The following is a 15,965-nucleotide window of genomic DNA, read 5'->3' as shown; positions in this document are numbered from 1 at the left end:
ATTTTTAAAACCACCTTGTTGAGTAGGGTTGTTATTCCCAATTACAGAAGAGGGCGCTGAGGTTGAGAGAGGAGATGTGGTTTCCTCAGGCTCAACCAGCCCCTGCTGGAGTGACCCCATTTCTGGCCGCCATGTTGAGGGGTGTGACCGATTTTCAGGAGGCTTTTTCTTTCTCTCTCCCTGTCTCCTTCCTGCCCCCTTTGCGGGTCTCCAGGCTCCTTCATGATGGTGAACAGCTCCGGGAGGGCCTCCGGCCAGAAGGCCCACCTCCTCCTGCCCACCTTGAAGGAGAATGACACGCACTGCATCGATTTCCATTACTACTTCTCCAGCCGCGACAGGTCCAGCCCGGGCGCCTTGAACGTCTATGTGAAGGTGAACGGCGGGCCCCAGGGGAACCCCGTCTGGAACGTGTCCGGCGTCGTCACCGAGGGCTGGGTGAAGGCAGAGCTGGCCATCAGCACCTTCTGGCCACATTTCTACCAGGTAGGGGCTTTTCCATGGCTCAGCTTCTTTGTTAAGTAACCATAAACCCACCCACCTCTTGCCTGCCTGGAGTTGTGCAGTGGAGAAAGGACTTCATTTGCTCACTGGCTCCACTCGTCTTTACTGAGCTTCTCCTTTTAGCAGGCCCTGGAGGAGGAGACCGGTGGATAAATGATGACAACACAGCCAGATGCATTTGAGTTCCCACAATGCTGCAGGAACATAGACATTGAAGCCTATTGTACAAGAATTGATGAGGGGGACAGTGTTATCCAATGAGGAGAATGCTATGATTTTCCCTGTTTTACAGATGAAGAGGTTGAGGTTCAGAGAGAGGAGGTAACTAGTGAGAGATCACCCCTGGGGAAGAAGGTGTCGGGGTGGGGGGTGGGAAAGACAGTTAGGATGGCTTCTAAGAGGAGATGACTTTGAGGCCGAGTCTGGAAGGGTGAATAAGTGATTATTGAAGAAGGAAGAGAAAGGCATTTGAGTTGTTGGGGATAGGGCAGGCCATGGGCTCAGGAGTGGGTGAGAGATTTTGGCAGAGTATGGACACTCTAAGTGGACTAAGGGGAGGTTGCAAAGGAGATATACAGAGCATAGAGCCTGCAGGGGCAAGGAGGTCGTGTGGGCCCCGAATGCCAGGCCAAGGACATTACCTGTACTCACTGCTCTAGACCAGTGCTTCTCACACTCTCTGGTAAAAGACCAGTTCCCTCCCCAACTCGGTGTGGACCCATAGTTTTACAAATGGCAGTAAAAATGTCACAGCCATGCCACATTGCTGTCACAGTTTGTAAACGCCTCTCTCACTTTCCCTGCTCATCCCACTGGGGACTGAGACGCCGCGTGCATGCCAGCCCCAGCCCACGGAGCTCCAGGTCATCCTGACCTGGGACTGTGGAAAGATTTTTTTGTAAACAACACTCTTGAGGTACAATTCACATATTATAGAATCCACTTATTTTAATTGTGCAATTCAATGGTGTTTAGTAAAGCCACTGAGTTGTGCAATTACCACCACAAACCAGTTTGAGAACATGTCCACCATCCCAATAAGATCCCTTGTGCCTATTTTCAGTTAATCCCCATGCCCACGGTTGGAAGTGTTTAAGTAAGAAAGTGACATAGTTAGATCTGCGTTTTGGATACATTTCTCTAGAGTCCGGAGCAGAAGGTGGACCTGAGGGTGGCAAGGTTAGTGGCTGGGAGCTTCTGAGACGTCCTTCGGTTCAACATCCAAGCTGCAGTCCTTTCAGATGCGTCATGGAAACAGCCTAGACCAGTGGTCGGCAAACTCATTAGTCAACAGAACCAAATATCAACAGTACAACGATTGAAATTTCTTTTGAGAGCCAAATTTTTTAAACTTAAACTATATAGGTAGGTACACTGTTATTAACTTAATTAGGGTACTCCTAAGGCTTAGGAAGAGCCACACTCAAGGGGCCAAAGAGCTGCATGTGGCTCTCGAGCCGCAGTTTGCTGACCATGGGCCTAGACAATATGGAAATGAATGGACGTAGCTGTGTTTCAGTACAACTTTATGGACAAAAACAAGTGATGGGCCAGACTTGACCTCCAGGCCATGGTTTGATGAACCCTGATGTAGGTGATAGAGCTGAGGTCCAGAGAGAGACCACAAAGTCCAAGAGCACACAGCAAATCACTGGCAAAGCTGGGGCCGGAGCCCAGATGCCTCAGTGTGTAAATGCCAAGTGTCTCTATAAGCCCACGGATACCTCCATGGATACCTTCAGGTCCCAGTCAGAAAGCCCCGGCCAGTGGGGACAGGATGGGGCCACAGGTGCAAGTATAATGAGCAGGATAAGTGACCCAGGAGAGGGACAGTCACACTATTGGTCACGGTCTCTGATGGGGTATGGAGGGGAAAAAAGAAGTTTCTTGGGCATCCCTATGTCCCAGCTCTGTGGTAAGCATATTGCCTCTCACTCACCTGTATAGTAACTCCTGTGTTGGGTAGCAGCATATCCTGTGTTCCAGAATAGGGGATATTATTGGCAAACTCAGGTACAGGTCCTGTGGCTCCAAGTTCAGTTTCCTCTTTTAGGGCAAATAGCCTTTCCATTCTGAGAATCTTCCACTCACTGGCTCAATAATGGTGAATGCATCTCATCATCATTTTGAATCACAGTTGTTTCATTTGTAAGATCGAGACGGTAATGGGTCCAAGGAGGGGTTCTTCTGTGGATTAAATAAGGCAGCACATACATAATGTCTTGTCAGCAATTGTCAGAAGGAAGGAAGGAGGAGGAAGCCAGGGGAGAACAGAAAAAGAGGAAGAAGGAAGGAGAACTTTTTAAAAGAAATACCCTCTGTGGTTGAGCTGTACTGGGTCAACTCTGAACCGGCCCTGTGATAAGCAGCTTCATCTGGGAGAATTTTATTTTCTGATTTCCAACTTGTTGGCCACTATAGTGCTGTTACATTACATTTCCTTTGCTCTGAGCTTCCTGGTGAAAAAGCCACTAATGCGCTGAGAGCAGCAGTTTAGAACAAACATGTGTGTCACACACACACACACACACACACACACACACACACACACACAGAGGCAGTAGTGGATGGTCTCAGGCCATGCACCCAGAGTGGAGCACACACAGAGGCTCACACACCTGCATGCTCCCAGACTCACGCGGACTCAGGGGCACCCGCTCACACATACGTCTGCGGGAGAGGAGAGGGGACCTATCAGGAGATTCGAAGACTTTTGCAAAATGGATTTTAAATTCACCAGACCCCCAAGTTCTGGTCCTGCATGTAGGAGGCTGTGGACTAAATAGTTTTAGTTTTCAGTAGTGCTGGTTTTCACATATGGATGGCTTATGTATTCATTTATTAAAGTCATATTTCACAGTCCTACAATGGACTTTTAGCTCCGTAATAAACAGGGAAATTTTATCTTTCTTATTAGTGGGCATTCTGGCAGGAGGCCTTGAGCAGGGCCTGGGGTAGGAATGTCCCTCTGCCATTCACCCCCACTCCCACCTGGCGTCTCTCAAGCCAGCGAGGGCTTAGCAAGCCCTGCTTCAGATCGCTGCCCCTTTCCAGGGGATATTAATTCTGTTTCATGTTTTTAATGATTCTGAACTTATCCATCGCAAGATTTTTAAAAAATAAAAGAACTCATTATTAATTTTGCAGCCACTGGCTCTCTCTCTCTTCTCCATCACCTGCCTGGGTGAAATTACCTTTTATCCCGCAGAGTAATTGCTCTGTGGACCCCTGAAATTTAGGAATCGCCTGATTTGGATTCAACTGGACTCAGAGCCCTTTCTCAGCAGTCCCTCAGGCCTCCTGAGCAGTCCCTGAAGGCACTCTACACTCTGCAGGTTTAGTAACTTCATGCACAGTTCAGGAGGATGCATCCCAGGGAGGGGACCACTCCCCCCCGGAACTCCGCCCTGTCTCCTCTCTCATCCACCCACCCTCTCAGCTAAGCACCAAACCCTCCTCCATGTCTGCACAGGCCTCCTTGATTTCACCCTGAGCAATCCCTCCACCAGTTTTTACCAGTCACGACTCACATCACAGTGTCTGTGGAGTATAAGAACTTCAGTGGAAATTTGGGGTGGGGGTCACAGGGGGTAGTCACATGGACAGTCCTTTACCCTCTCCCTGTCCCTAGATCTAGCACTATTCCTGCCTTTCCTCTAATTTCCCATCCCTCTCTCCAGAGCAAGAGCAATAGTATTCGTGACACTTACAGATATCTAACCATGTCTACTGTAAGCACTTGAGAATTATCAACTCATTTAATGGAAAACCAGAACATGCTTTCCCATGTTTCTTACAGACTATTACTCTGTCCTATTTGAGAAACCAAAATCTTACCTTCCCTAATGCTTTACAGAAACATTCCCAGGAGGAGTTCTGATGAATGAAAGATACTCTGTCTCAGTATAGAACTCTTATTTCTGTGAAGGAAGAAAAAAGAACAGTGAACAAATGTGTATTTCACTGTCACACATCCATCCTCCCATGCCAAGCCTTGTGTTCATTCATGGAGTATTTATTAATTATTGTGATATAGGATAGGTACTGTGTGAGGATATGAGAAACAAAGCCTTAGAAGAATTAAATTAAACTGATGAACTGGAATAAAAGCCAGGATTCTGCTTAATCAGGGGTTTTGGTTAAGTGAGAGTGGTTCACCAAAGTTCAAGAATCGCCATGGCCATGTACTGTGAACCAGGAGACCAAGACCTCAACTCTCAGCCCCCTGTGGCTTCCTTTCTGAGTTTTGGTAATTGGGGCTGTTGGGAGGCTAGTTCAGGTCACATAAGTGGTCAGTATTGTGACCTTTATTATTGTGGGCATATTTCTCCGTTTGCATTATTTTATTATCATTCTGTTTTTGTTGAGGTGCCCCTCTGGTCAATACCCATTATTCCTCTGGTATCCTGACCCCAATGGACTGACTCCTGCCCCCTTTAGAATCTTTTTTCATCTGTCCCTCACTCATATTCTATGCTACTCCCCTGATTCATTCCTCTCTACCTAACATCATGTTCCAGTCTCTACCATCCTAAAAAATACCTTCTCTATTAGACTTTTAGCACTTGGCCTTGGGCCCTAGCTCTCATCTCTGAACTATCTACTCTGCCTTTCAAGGTGACCTTATCTAGTTCTATAACTTTAAATGACACTTAGATGCCAAAGCTACCACATTTGTAACTCTGGTTCCTAAATTACCCATGAGTTTCAGAAACGTAATGTCAGCTTCCTACTCAACATATCCATTATGATGCTTAATTGTCATCGCAACTTAACATAGCCACCAGGAAACCCTGACATAGTCGACCTGTGTGCCTGTGCACGCGTTCATCATGTCACTTTCCCTATGTCAGTAAATGACACCAGACTCAGCCCAGAAGCTCAGGCTCTAAATTGAAGAGTCCTCGTTGAGCCTTCTCTTTCCTTCACTCTTCTCCTGTTAATCTCACAGCAGTTCTTTTCGTCTCTACGTTAGAAATCTCTCTTAAACCACCAACCTTTATTCTGTATAGCCACCACAGTTATAAACAATATCCTCACTTTTTTCTTTTTATTTATTTATTTTAGAGAGACAGGAAAGGTGTAGGTGTGTGTGTGTGTGTGTGTGTGTGTGTGTGTGAGAGAGAGAGAGAGAGAGAGAGAGAGAGAGAGAGAGAGAGAAATATTTATTGTTCCACTTATTTATGCATTCATTGGTTGATTCCCATATGCGCCCTGACCAGGGATCAAACCAGAAACCATGGCATCAGGATAAAGCTCTAACCAGCTGAGCTACCTGCCAGGGCCCAAAGCTATCCTCATCTTTTGATTGGATGACTACAGTAGCCAAGGGATAGGTCTGTTTGCTTTATTCATTCTCATTTGCCCACCTGCCAGTCAGTTGGTCTGAATGATCTTTTTAGAATATAAATTAGAATGTGTCTCTTCCTTGCTGTAAATCTTTCAGCAAATTAGAAGAAAATTCGAGCTCCTAACTATGTCTTATAAGACCCCAAGTCACCTGACTTCTCTACACTCCAGCCTGGCTTCGTGCCTCTCTAGCTTGCTCTGTTTCCCAGATTCCCTCTTGCGTTCCCAGATCATCTCTGAGCCCTTTGCTTCCTCGTGGCCTTTGCACTTGCCACCACCCCCTCCCCACCTTCCTTGTCTGGCCACTTTCATCCTTCTGGTGTCATAGTGATTATCACCTCCTCAAGGTTCTCTCCTAAGCACTCTAGGGAATATACACCCTCTTCTTAGTTACTCTTAAGCACAATATATTCTGTTTCTTTCCTTCATAATGCTAATCACACAATTAGTTTGACTTTTCATATTGATTTGTTTAATTTCCATTGTCATTCACTAAAATGTGAAATTCATCAGAGCTAGGACCTCAATATTCTTGTTCATTTTTATCATGCAGCATGTGTCTCAATGTTTATTACGGAGAAGGGTCTCTTTAAATGTTGACTGAATAAATGAATGTACAGATGAATAAAGACACTTTTCCTATTGTCAATGGGTTTAGAGTTTAGGAAATGAAATGATTTGTGAGCAAGCAATGGCAATAGGGTGTGATAGGTGCTAATTGTATGGTGGTACATGGCATCATGATAATATAACATGAAGGGAGATATGCAAATGTACCATAAAACATTTCATTTTTAGTATAAATATAAAGTAGCTCATTTTTACTGCAGAAATTTTGGAAAATCTAGAAAAGTATAAATCAGAAAATAATCATCTACCATAATTTCCCCAGTGTCATTAAAAATTGCACTCATAGATTATTACCATTCCGACTTCATCTTTTGTGAATTGCCTACTGATGTTACTTGCCAATTTTTTTTGAGAGTTTATTTATTTTGTTGAGTCTTAAGAATTCTTTACACAAAACAGGTCATTCACCTTTTTGCTGGCATATATAATTACAAATTTTTTTCCAGCTTGCCATTTGACTTTTAATTTTGTTTCAGACTTTGTTAATATACAAAACATATTTTGACATCATAGTTCCTAAGAAGGTATTGGATATTTAATTAATGCATATTTCAATTTTAAGAGATTGATTTTGAAGCATTTGTCATTAATTTCTAGCTTTAATGAATTTAGTTAGTTAGAAAATGCACAGAGCCAAACCTATATGGTTTCTTCTTTGATGCGTTGATTGAACTTATACTTTAGTCCAGTGGTTCTCAACTTTCCTAATGCCGCGACCCTTTAATACAGTTCCTCATGTTGTGGTGACCCCCAACCATAAAATTATTTTCATTGCTACTTCATAACTGTAATTTTGCTACTGTTAGGAATCATAACGTAAATATCTGATATGCAGGATGTATTTTCATTGTTACAAATTGAACATAATTAAAGCATAGTGATTAATCACAAAAACAATATGTAATTATATATGTGTTTTCCGGTGGTCTTAGGCGACCCCTGTGAAAGGGTCGTTCGACCCCCAAAGGGGTCGCGACCCACAGTTTGAGAACCTCTGCTTTAGTCTGTTATATGATCTTTGTGTAAATAACCCATGAATGTGTGAACAGAAATTTTATTCTCTAAATTCATTAACATTTGTTTAGTAAATGCATCATTGTTTATATTATGTACATACTTGATAGATGCATTTTTTTCTGTTTAATTTGTCAGAATCTAAAATGTGGGTTAAATAGGTATAAATGAGTTTTATTTAAACTGTAACTACTATTTGTTTCCATCATTTTCTTCTTTTAAGTCTATTGACTCCTACATTCTTTTTAAAAAATATATTTTTATTGATTTCCAAGAGAAAGGGAGAGGGAGAGATAGAAACATCAGTGATGAGAGGGAATCATTGATCAGCCGCCTCCTGCACCCCCAACACTGGGGATTTTGCCCACAACCCAGCCATGTGTCCTGACAGGGAATTGAAGGGTGACTTCCTGGTTCATAGGTCGACCTTCAACCACTGGGCCATGCAGGACAGGCCATACATTCTTTTAAATGACCATTTTAGTCCACTTAATGGTTTTTTGTTTCCCTTTTGGTTTAAATTCTGCCTTGATGCTTTTACATTATTTTTGCAATAACTGTTTTCTGTCTATTTGTATTTCCCTATTATTTCCCTTTGTTCAACTTGTTGTTCTCAAGGTTACTGAGTCATTCTGCTTTAGGTGTTTATCTGATAGCATACAATTAGGTTTTGTCTATTTGGACAGTCTGAGAGCTTTTCTCTATTTTAACCTATTTATTGTCACAAATATTCTTGTTACTTTTGTCACTTTTATTATACAACTTGAATAGTTTTATACTGTTTCTTTATAAATGTATCTTCTGTATTCTATTTTCTTGTTATTTTTTCCTATGGACTTTGCTTTTGGTTTCATTTGAATTACTAAAAACATAATTAGACATGCAGTTATTGATAGAAAGGCCTTCTGCTGACTTCCTCTCTGCGGGATGAGGCAGCTATCACTTTCATTTCTGCAAACTTTTCCCCTCCTTCCTGCACGGTTCTGTTTGTTAACTCTCTCTGAAGGACCCTGTGTCTTAGTAAATCCCTCTTCCCCAGTGGTTGTCATGCTGATGCCAGCTGCTCTATGTTTGGTGTGACTGCCATTCCCAAGTCACTTTATGTAATTCCCAGGCAGCCATATGTTGACTTAGAGGAAGCTGCCTCTTCAAAGCCATCACCACCCTCTCCACCAGTTCCCGTGGTGAAGGCAGTATTGTAAGGGGCTTGCCAGAGTTGTAATGAAGCTGCTATGGAAGTAGTGCTATAGGCAAGAGTGGTATGTGTGATTATCCAATGTAGTGGGGGTACCCCAGGCTTGTTGAAAATAAAAGGTGTCCCAAAAATATATGCACACTTTGAAGGATTATAACGTCAGTGTTGACTAACATACAGTACATTTTCAAAATTAAGTCAGTTATCAGCTGTTAAAATATATATAGATTATTTGGGACACCCTATATAGGGAGGTCCAGGCAAGCCTGTAAACTGTGGAAACTTGAGGTCCAGGGTACCGCATGAACCTGAGATCAGGTTTAAGAGGAATGAATTGGGAGTGGGGTGTGGGGCAGGAGGCTGTGCCAATATATAGGAAGATAGAATTTCCACTCTCTGAAGTGGAGAAGGACAAGTCTGAGCCTGTGGCTGACGCTGAGTGGGAGATAAAGCCATTCGAGTTAGAGAGGTCAATGGGTTGGTCTGGTTGTCCACATGGATAGTCATAGCTCCGAGTTGAAGGCAGAGGTTGGGTGACAAAGAAAGCCATGAACTGAGCCATACAGTCTCTACTGAAATTAGCAGTTTGGGTGGGAGTCAGAATGGAGAACTGAAAAAAAACATGTTGCCCTTGAATTCCCAGATACCAACAGTTGTGCAGATTTTGAAAGGTGTTATTAAGAAATTCAGATGGACTGTTGGTGTTCCTTGGGGATATAGAATCAAGTCAGGATAAACCTCCCTTTTCTTATGGGAGCTTCCAAGGTAAGCTCCTCCCCCAGCCCTCATAAGAAAGTTGGGGTATTAGGAAGTAATTCTACTCTGTGTTTCACTTGAAACAACCATGAGAAAGGTGCAGATTGGGGTCTGCAGGCCATATTTGGGTTGCTGTCCCTGCATCCAAGCGTTGTTTCTGAAATCCATTAAGAATGTTCCATGTGGCTGACTCTCCTTTTGCTCGTCACAAGGCCTTTCTACCTTGTTTTGAAAATCCAACTCAATTGCCAGGAGAGCATGCTAGCCTAATATAAGGCCTCTTTGGGTGATTCTGATGGGAAGCAGAATCATAAAGGGTTTTTGGGGGGTGGGCAGATTCCTACGACCAGTGCCTACAACCACTTCTGTGAAATTGACTCCCGCCCTGTGTGTGTTGCAGGTGATATTTGAATCCGTCTCTTTGAAAGGTCATCCTGGCTACATCGCTGTGGACGAGGTCCGGGTCCTCGCACATCCATGCAGTAAGTCTGTTCCCTTCTCCTAACACAGCCTTACTCCTCGTCAGACTGGGTAACTTGGAGGATGCAACCCCCCTCTTCATTCAGCTCACAGACATCTCTCTCTCTGTTTTTTAATTCTTCCAAAGTGCTTACGTACTCAATGCAATCAGTCCTGAATAAATCCATAATTTTGCCGGCCTGTTCCACAGGCAGCACCTCCAGGAATTTGCAGAGACTGGCAAAACATCTTCGTTTGAATCTCTCTCCATTATTAAGGGAGTCTAAAGTCCTGATTGTTTATTAGTGGGATTCAGACCACTGAAGTGGAAGAATTAGAGGGCTTTGGATAGAATTGTGTGCAATTGTCTTTTTTTTTTTTAAAAAAGGAACAACACCAAAACACTGAAGAAATTAGTACAGTGTTCACTCACAGGGAAAAGTACCCCAAAGCTATTAATTTTTAAAAGTAATTTTAAATTCACTCATCAGCTCTGTGTAGGCGTAGAGAAAGATTTTTCACAGTGGTTAGTACTTATGGTACAGTGTCAAGAGCCCTCAAGGGCATACCACTCCTCCATGCCGATCAAGTTTCCCCTTGAATTTCTCCCTCTTTGCTGTATTTATTGTAAGATATTTGAATGTGTTTGAGCAAGGAGCTGCAGTTCTCGGGTTCATTAAATCTGAGAGGGGACAAGTCCTGGATGTAAGTAGTTGAGATGACATCATATCCCATGTGGTGGGGGGAAGGGCTGTCGTCAAAGAGATGTGCTTGGGGATTATGGTAGCCCCTAGGAGGACTCTTTGGGATGCCGGCCCCATTAGTTAGTGTTCTGCATATTGGAGATTCTCATCAGTTTCTCAGCAGCCATCTGGTCCCAGGCAACTCTTAGTAGGGCTCTCTCTACTCCCCCCCCTTATAGCCATGAGTCATGCTATTGGCGATGGTGCAATTTGCTGTTCCCTCAAGAGACATCAAGTGCCCTGTCCTTACATTCCTTTCAGTCCTCCCATTTGAGGGCTATTCTCATTTCAGCCCCATCCATGCTGCTTTATTTAAAACCACTCTTCCTACTCCTGCTGCAGTGAATGTGTCAGAGCCTTCATTCCCCTGACACTAGAATGCCATTGTTTGACTCATTGCCTGGGAGCACCTTCTCTGGAGGAAATAGGGAAAGTCCCGAGGGGTTCGGGCAAGACAGTATTTGGGGTAACTGTGTTTGATGTCGGTGCAAGAGACCCTTCTTTCCCAGAAATCAGCCGGCATCTCAGGAATGCTGAGGTCCTGCTCCACTCTCCATTACTCTCTCTGGCTAAGGTACCCCCTACCCTCTGAGTTACTTCCTGAGTCTTTGTAATTCTCTCGGATGGGTCTGGCCATTCAATCACGCCTGGCAAATGTCTCTGATGAACTAGACTTCATATGGAAAGGGTCCCAGAAATCCTCCCTGTCCCCGCTATGCAGGGTTTACATAGTGGATATGCAGATGAGTCCCCTTTTCTGGGATTAAGTCTTCCCTTCCCTCAATTCCTGGCATCAGCATCAACTGCCCATTGGAGAATGAGCTTTGTCCTCAGTCTGGGCAACTGCATGGGGAGATGTCTACTCTAGCTGTTGTTCACTGAACCTCAAGCCTGCACTGCCATCAGCTTTGAGGCAATCTCTCTGAAACAAGTCTCAGTCTTAGCCCCCAGCCCTGCACACATCCCATCCTCAGAGAGGACGCTTACCTTTGCTGCATCCAGTGCCTTCCTGCTCCTGACCCTGTGTGCGAGGTTTGCCCTTGCTCTTCCGGGCAGGTGGTATTTGCCTCTTCCCAGGAGAATCTGGCCTGGCTCTCTCCCAGGACCCCAGAACTCTGTGCTCTGATGAGAATTTGTACCTCCACCATGAGGCTCAACTGTACACCTGTCTCTGATCACAGCCTCAACCACCTTCAAGGTCAGATTGGCGAAGCTCTGCCTTGACTCCCAGCACCGTTCATGGTTTGCCATTGCAGCCAAACGTTTCCTTCTCCTTGAGAAATCTCCAAGGGAGAGGGTCCCCTGGAGGGCACATGGATGCCTTTCCATCCCCCAAGTCTCATGGCTCCTCTTAGAATCCTCCTCTGGCCGGGGCTGCTCCTGAATTTAGAATTCTCCTGACAGCCTCGTCCTCCTGCTGAGGAGGTGCATTGCATGGTTATGGAATTACTGAGAGCCAGTTACCCAGCAAATGGGCCATGGGATATAACTCAGGAAGACGTGACCCTGGCTGAGTTCCTGCATAATGTGCTTCGGCCGAGTTCAGCCTTGATGCTTAGGCGGCTGAAACTTAAACTTCCCAGAAATCAAAGTGTGAGGACCCTGTGATAGTGGTTGGAATGGGAAAAATTCCATTTAGCTATGTATACATATACTGGCAGTACATACAGTCCTCAGAGATCGAGCCACCGCTCATGAGTCATGTGGAGTTGAGCAGAGCCTAGCCTAGGCCGCTTCCCAAGGTCCCCTGCTCAGTCCAAGTCCAGTCCAGGTGTCCATCCATCTTTTCTTTCAACAAGTAGACTTTTGAGCATTAGTTGCATGTCAAGAACTTCTACTGGACACAGGGGATACCTAAATTTCAGGGTGCGTATTTAGCAGAGGGGCAGAGGGAGGAAATACACTAGACAAATAGTATTAAATAAATCACTAATATAATTTCAGATAGCGATGAGTGCTATGAATATAATAAAGGCAACTAACTAGAATATGGGAGGGCTCCTTAGATAGAGTGGCCAGGGCACAAGTCTTTAAAGGCATGATCTGAGCTGCACCCTGAGTCACAAGAAGGAGTTCACTGCATAAGGGTTTGGGGAGGGGCATTCCAGGTGGAGGAAACGCAAGTGCAGAGGCCTTACAGTAAGAATCACTGATGGTGGGGGTATCCTGGGCATCGTGTGCAGGGAAAGTGGTCTGAGCTAATACTGAGGCGGCAGGGGTGGGGGTAGGGGAGGAGGGAAGCCGGGGCCTGACCATGCGGGGCCCTGAGAGTCATCATGAGCAGTTTCTATTGTAATCTAAGTGTAGGGGGCGCCACTAGAGGGATTTATGCTGGGGATTGATATGATCTCATTTAATTATTAAAAGATCACTTCAGCTGTTTGTGGAGAGAGTTGAAGGGGAATAGAGTTGGGGGATCTATTAGAAAGTTCTGGATTCATGCAAGAGATCATGACAGCAGCCTGGACCAGGGGAGTGGAGAGGCATCCGCTCATCATTCAACAAGTGTTTACTGAGCAGGGACTCTCTGCCCACACTATTCTGGGTTGATGGGAATAAGACAGTTTCATTCTCTGCTCTCATGGGATTCCCTCAAAGTGAAAGAGACTGGAAATGAAACAAATATCAGGTCATTATATGACCTATAGCAGATGGTATATTTGTTTGCTAAGGCTGCCATAACAAAACATCACAGTCTGGGGCCTAAACAGTTATTTTATCACAGTGTTGGAGGCTAGAAGTCCGAGATGAAAAGGCAGGTTTCGTTTCCTCCATGGCCCCTCTCCTCTGCTTGTGGATGGCCGCTTTCTCACTGTCTCTTCACGTGGCCTTTCCTCTATGCACACCTGCCCCTGTGTGCCTTTGTGTCCAGGTCTTTTCTTCTCATGAGGACACCCTTCTCAGGGCCCACTTTAACAACCTCATTTCTACTTTAATCACCCCTTTAAAGGCTCTCTCACCAAATACAATCCCAGGGTGAGTTATTGAGCATTAGGGCTTCAACATATGAATTTGGGGGTACACTTCAGCCCATAGCAGATGGCAACCCATGCTGTGAAGAAACATCAAACACAAAGATGGACAGAAGTGGATAGATTAGGGATACATTTAGGGGGTAAAGCTGACTGGTCCCATGTGATGGTTAGATTGGGAGCCAGATGCACCAGAAATGGAGCATTCCCAGTGTTGGGGCTTAAGCCACTGGTACAGGCTCAGGTGGTGTGAGTCTGGGGAGAATTGTGTTCTGCCTTCCAAGGTACTGACCGTGCTCACGAGATCACACATCATGCAACCTGCTGGTGGCTTCGAACTGTCCATTGGACTGACAGTGCCTTTTTCCCGACTCCAGACTAATATGAATGCATTTATAACTTCACTCAAACATTGTTAGACATTTAACTAGATGGAGAAATATGCATTCTCTTCATGTCAGGCTTATTAATTCTCCACTTCTGTCCTCCAAAACATCATTTCTATTAACATGTGGTCAGCATTTATTAATAAGTATTCCAAAAGTTCCAGGGGGGTTGGTGCCCAATTTGCAATTGTATTCTTGATCAATTTGAGCTGGAGTTAGGGCTTTAAACGCTTGCCTTGCAGTCTCCAAAACAGTTAAGGAAAGATAGGCATACCACTAGGAGGAAATTATTTTCCCATATGAACCAAAATCTCTCGTCTATATTTTAAAGCCCATTTAACATTTTTGTGTTATTTTAATAGTGTTTCAGCCATAGTTACCCTGCACTGTTGTTTCTCAGTGTTAGCTGATAGCCACTGCAGCTATAACTGTGTACGAGAAATGTCAGCACAATTTTCCACCCAATTTCAAAGTTTCTAGCTAAGTTGACTTTTAGAATTTTTAAAACTATTTTTTTACACCAACCTTGTGGGACAATGTCATTGAACCCGTGGAGTGTCTGCGACACGGTTCTGATGTATGTACTGAGCTTTCTCCGCAATTGTGTGGCTTCCCACTGAGCACTGTCAGGTTTAAAGCACGCGATAAAGGGCAGAATAATATGTCTTCAGATGCTGCAATGACATCTGCAGGAGTTTAAATGTCACCAACATCAAGGCATTTTACCCCAAATGCACAGCAGTTTTCTGATAAGCCCATTCAGCAGGATCCCATTTTTGGGGGGCTGAGTCTCAGTGGGGAGTCAGTGTGGAATGCTGGTCTGGATCCTGAGGTCAGCTGTATTTGGCCGCAGGTCAGTGAGTTGAAGCCGGTGGGATGATAATGTAGATGCTGGGGGAAATAACAGTCGAGAGAGCACAGGGCTTAGAAGTAAACTGGAGAGTGGGGCTGGGTTGAGAGGAGGGTCAGAGAGACCAGGAGCTCAGAGAAGTGGACCAAACAGGTCGCCAACATAAGGAGAATGTCCACAGAGAGAGATGCCTGTCATGATCTGGGGATGAGAGCCCTGGTCTCATCAAAGATCAGAGACCATCATTGTTTCATATTCATGAAAGTTAACACTCAGGATGATTAAGCTTCTAAATTCTCTGCCACTGAACCTAGAAGGAAGGGAGGAAGAGGGATGGAAGATGAAAGAATCAAGGCAAACGTTCTGCTTTTTCAAATCAGAAGGGGTGTCAGAAGAAAGCGGGGACATTGGACCAGAGAAGATCATTTCTAATTGCATAAATCCCAAAGGTTAATCCATTTGCCCACTGTTCCCCTAGGGCAAGGGGAGGCATCCCTTTATAAAGCCTAACGCGAAGCCTCCCAACACTACAGTTAAGAGTCTGAGCTCCCTTCTCTCATGGGGTAGATGTTCCCTTTGCCCTTTAAACCTGTGGCGTAGATGGGCTTCGGGCTCATGTGAAGAATTGACTTGAACGGATAGTTCCAAAAATAACTGTGCAAATTATATAGGAGAGCAGAAAGGAAACGATTTCAGACAATCAGAGCAGCATGACATGTGTCAGGTTGACTAGATGCGAGGAATCTTCAACTCCGAGACCTCACAGGAGAGGTCTCCCTTGGGCCCTGGACTGTTGACTCCACTCTAGCCGTGGGTTTGGAAGGAAGCACAGGGGGGTCTCTGAACTATTGTTATTTGTTAAAAACCAGAGCAGAAGGTATATGTTTTTGCACCAGCGTCTGCCTAATCTCACCAAGGTTCTTGGTTTTGCTGAGCTTTAGAGGCAGTGACGCAGTTTGGTAGACCAGATAGTTGAGAGGGTGAAAGCAGTGGGGATGAAAGGTAAGGAAAGTGATCACTGGTGATAAAATATTTGGGAGCAATGAGAGGAGCCTGGAGAATCAGCACAGCCTTTCCTGTGAGCCCTTTCTTTGGACCCTAGGGTCC

The 15,965-nt window shown here is 44.7% G+C and overlaps 1 protein-coding gene across 2 annotated transcripts in view; it reads left to right on the top strand.

Moving 5' to 3' along the window:
* The first annotated feature begins 221 nt into the window (after positions 1-221).
* Positions 222-15,965, top strand: part of PTPRT (protein tyrosine phosphatase, receptor type T) — a 585,877-nt gene continuing 570,133 nt past the window's right edge. For both annotated transcript variants that reach the window (XM_023750890.1, XM_023750889.1), the window contains exons 1-2: positions 222-486; positions 9,849-9,930. In XM_023750890.1, coding sequence (XP_023606658.1) covers positions 223-486; positions 9,849-9,930 — 346 coding nt within the window. In that variant the 5' untranslated portion in view covers position 222. The remainder of the gene's footprint in view (positions 487-9,848; positions 9,931-15,965) is intronic.

Source organism: Myotis lucifugus, unplaced genomic scaffold (genome assembly GCF_000147115.1).
Source record: "Myotis lucifugus unplaced genomic scaffold, Myoluc2.0 scaffold_16, whole genome shotgun sequence".
In the NCBI taxonomy this organism is placed as follows: domain Eukaryota; kingdom Metazoa; phylum Chordata; class Mammalia; order Chiroptera; family Vespertilionidae; genus Myotis; species Myotis lucifugus.
Note: the sequence above shows the minus strand (reverse complement) of the source record. Positions and strands in the feature narration are given on the sequence as shown.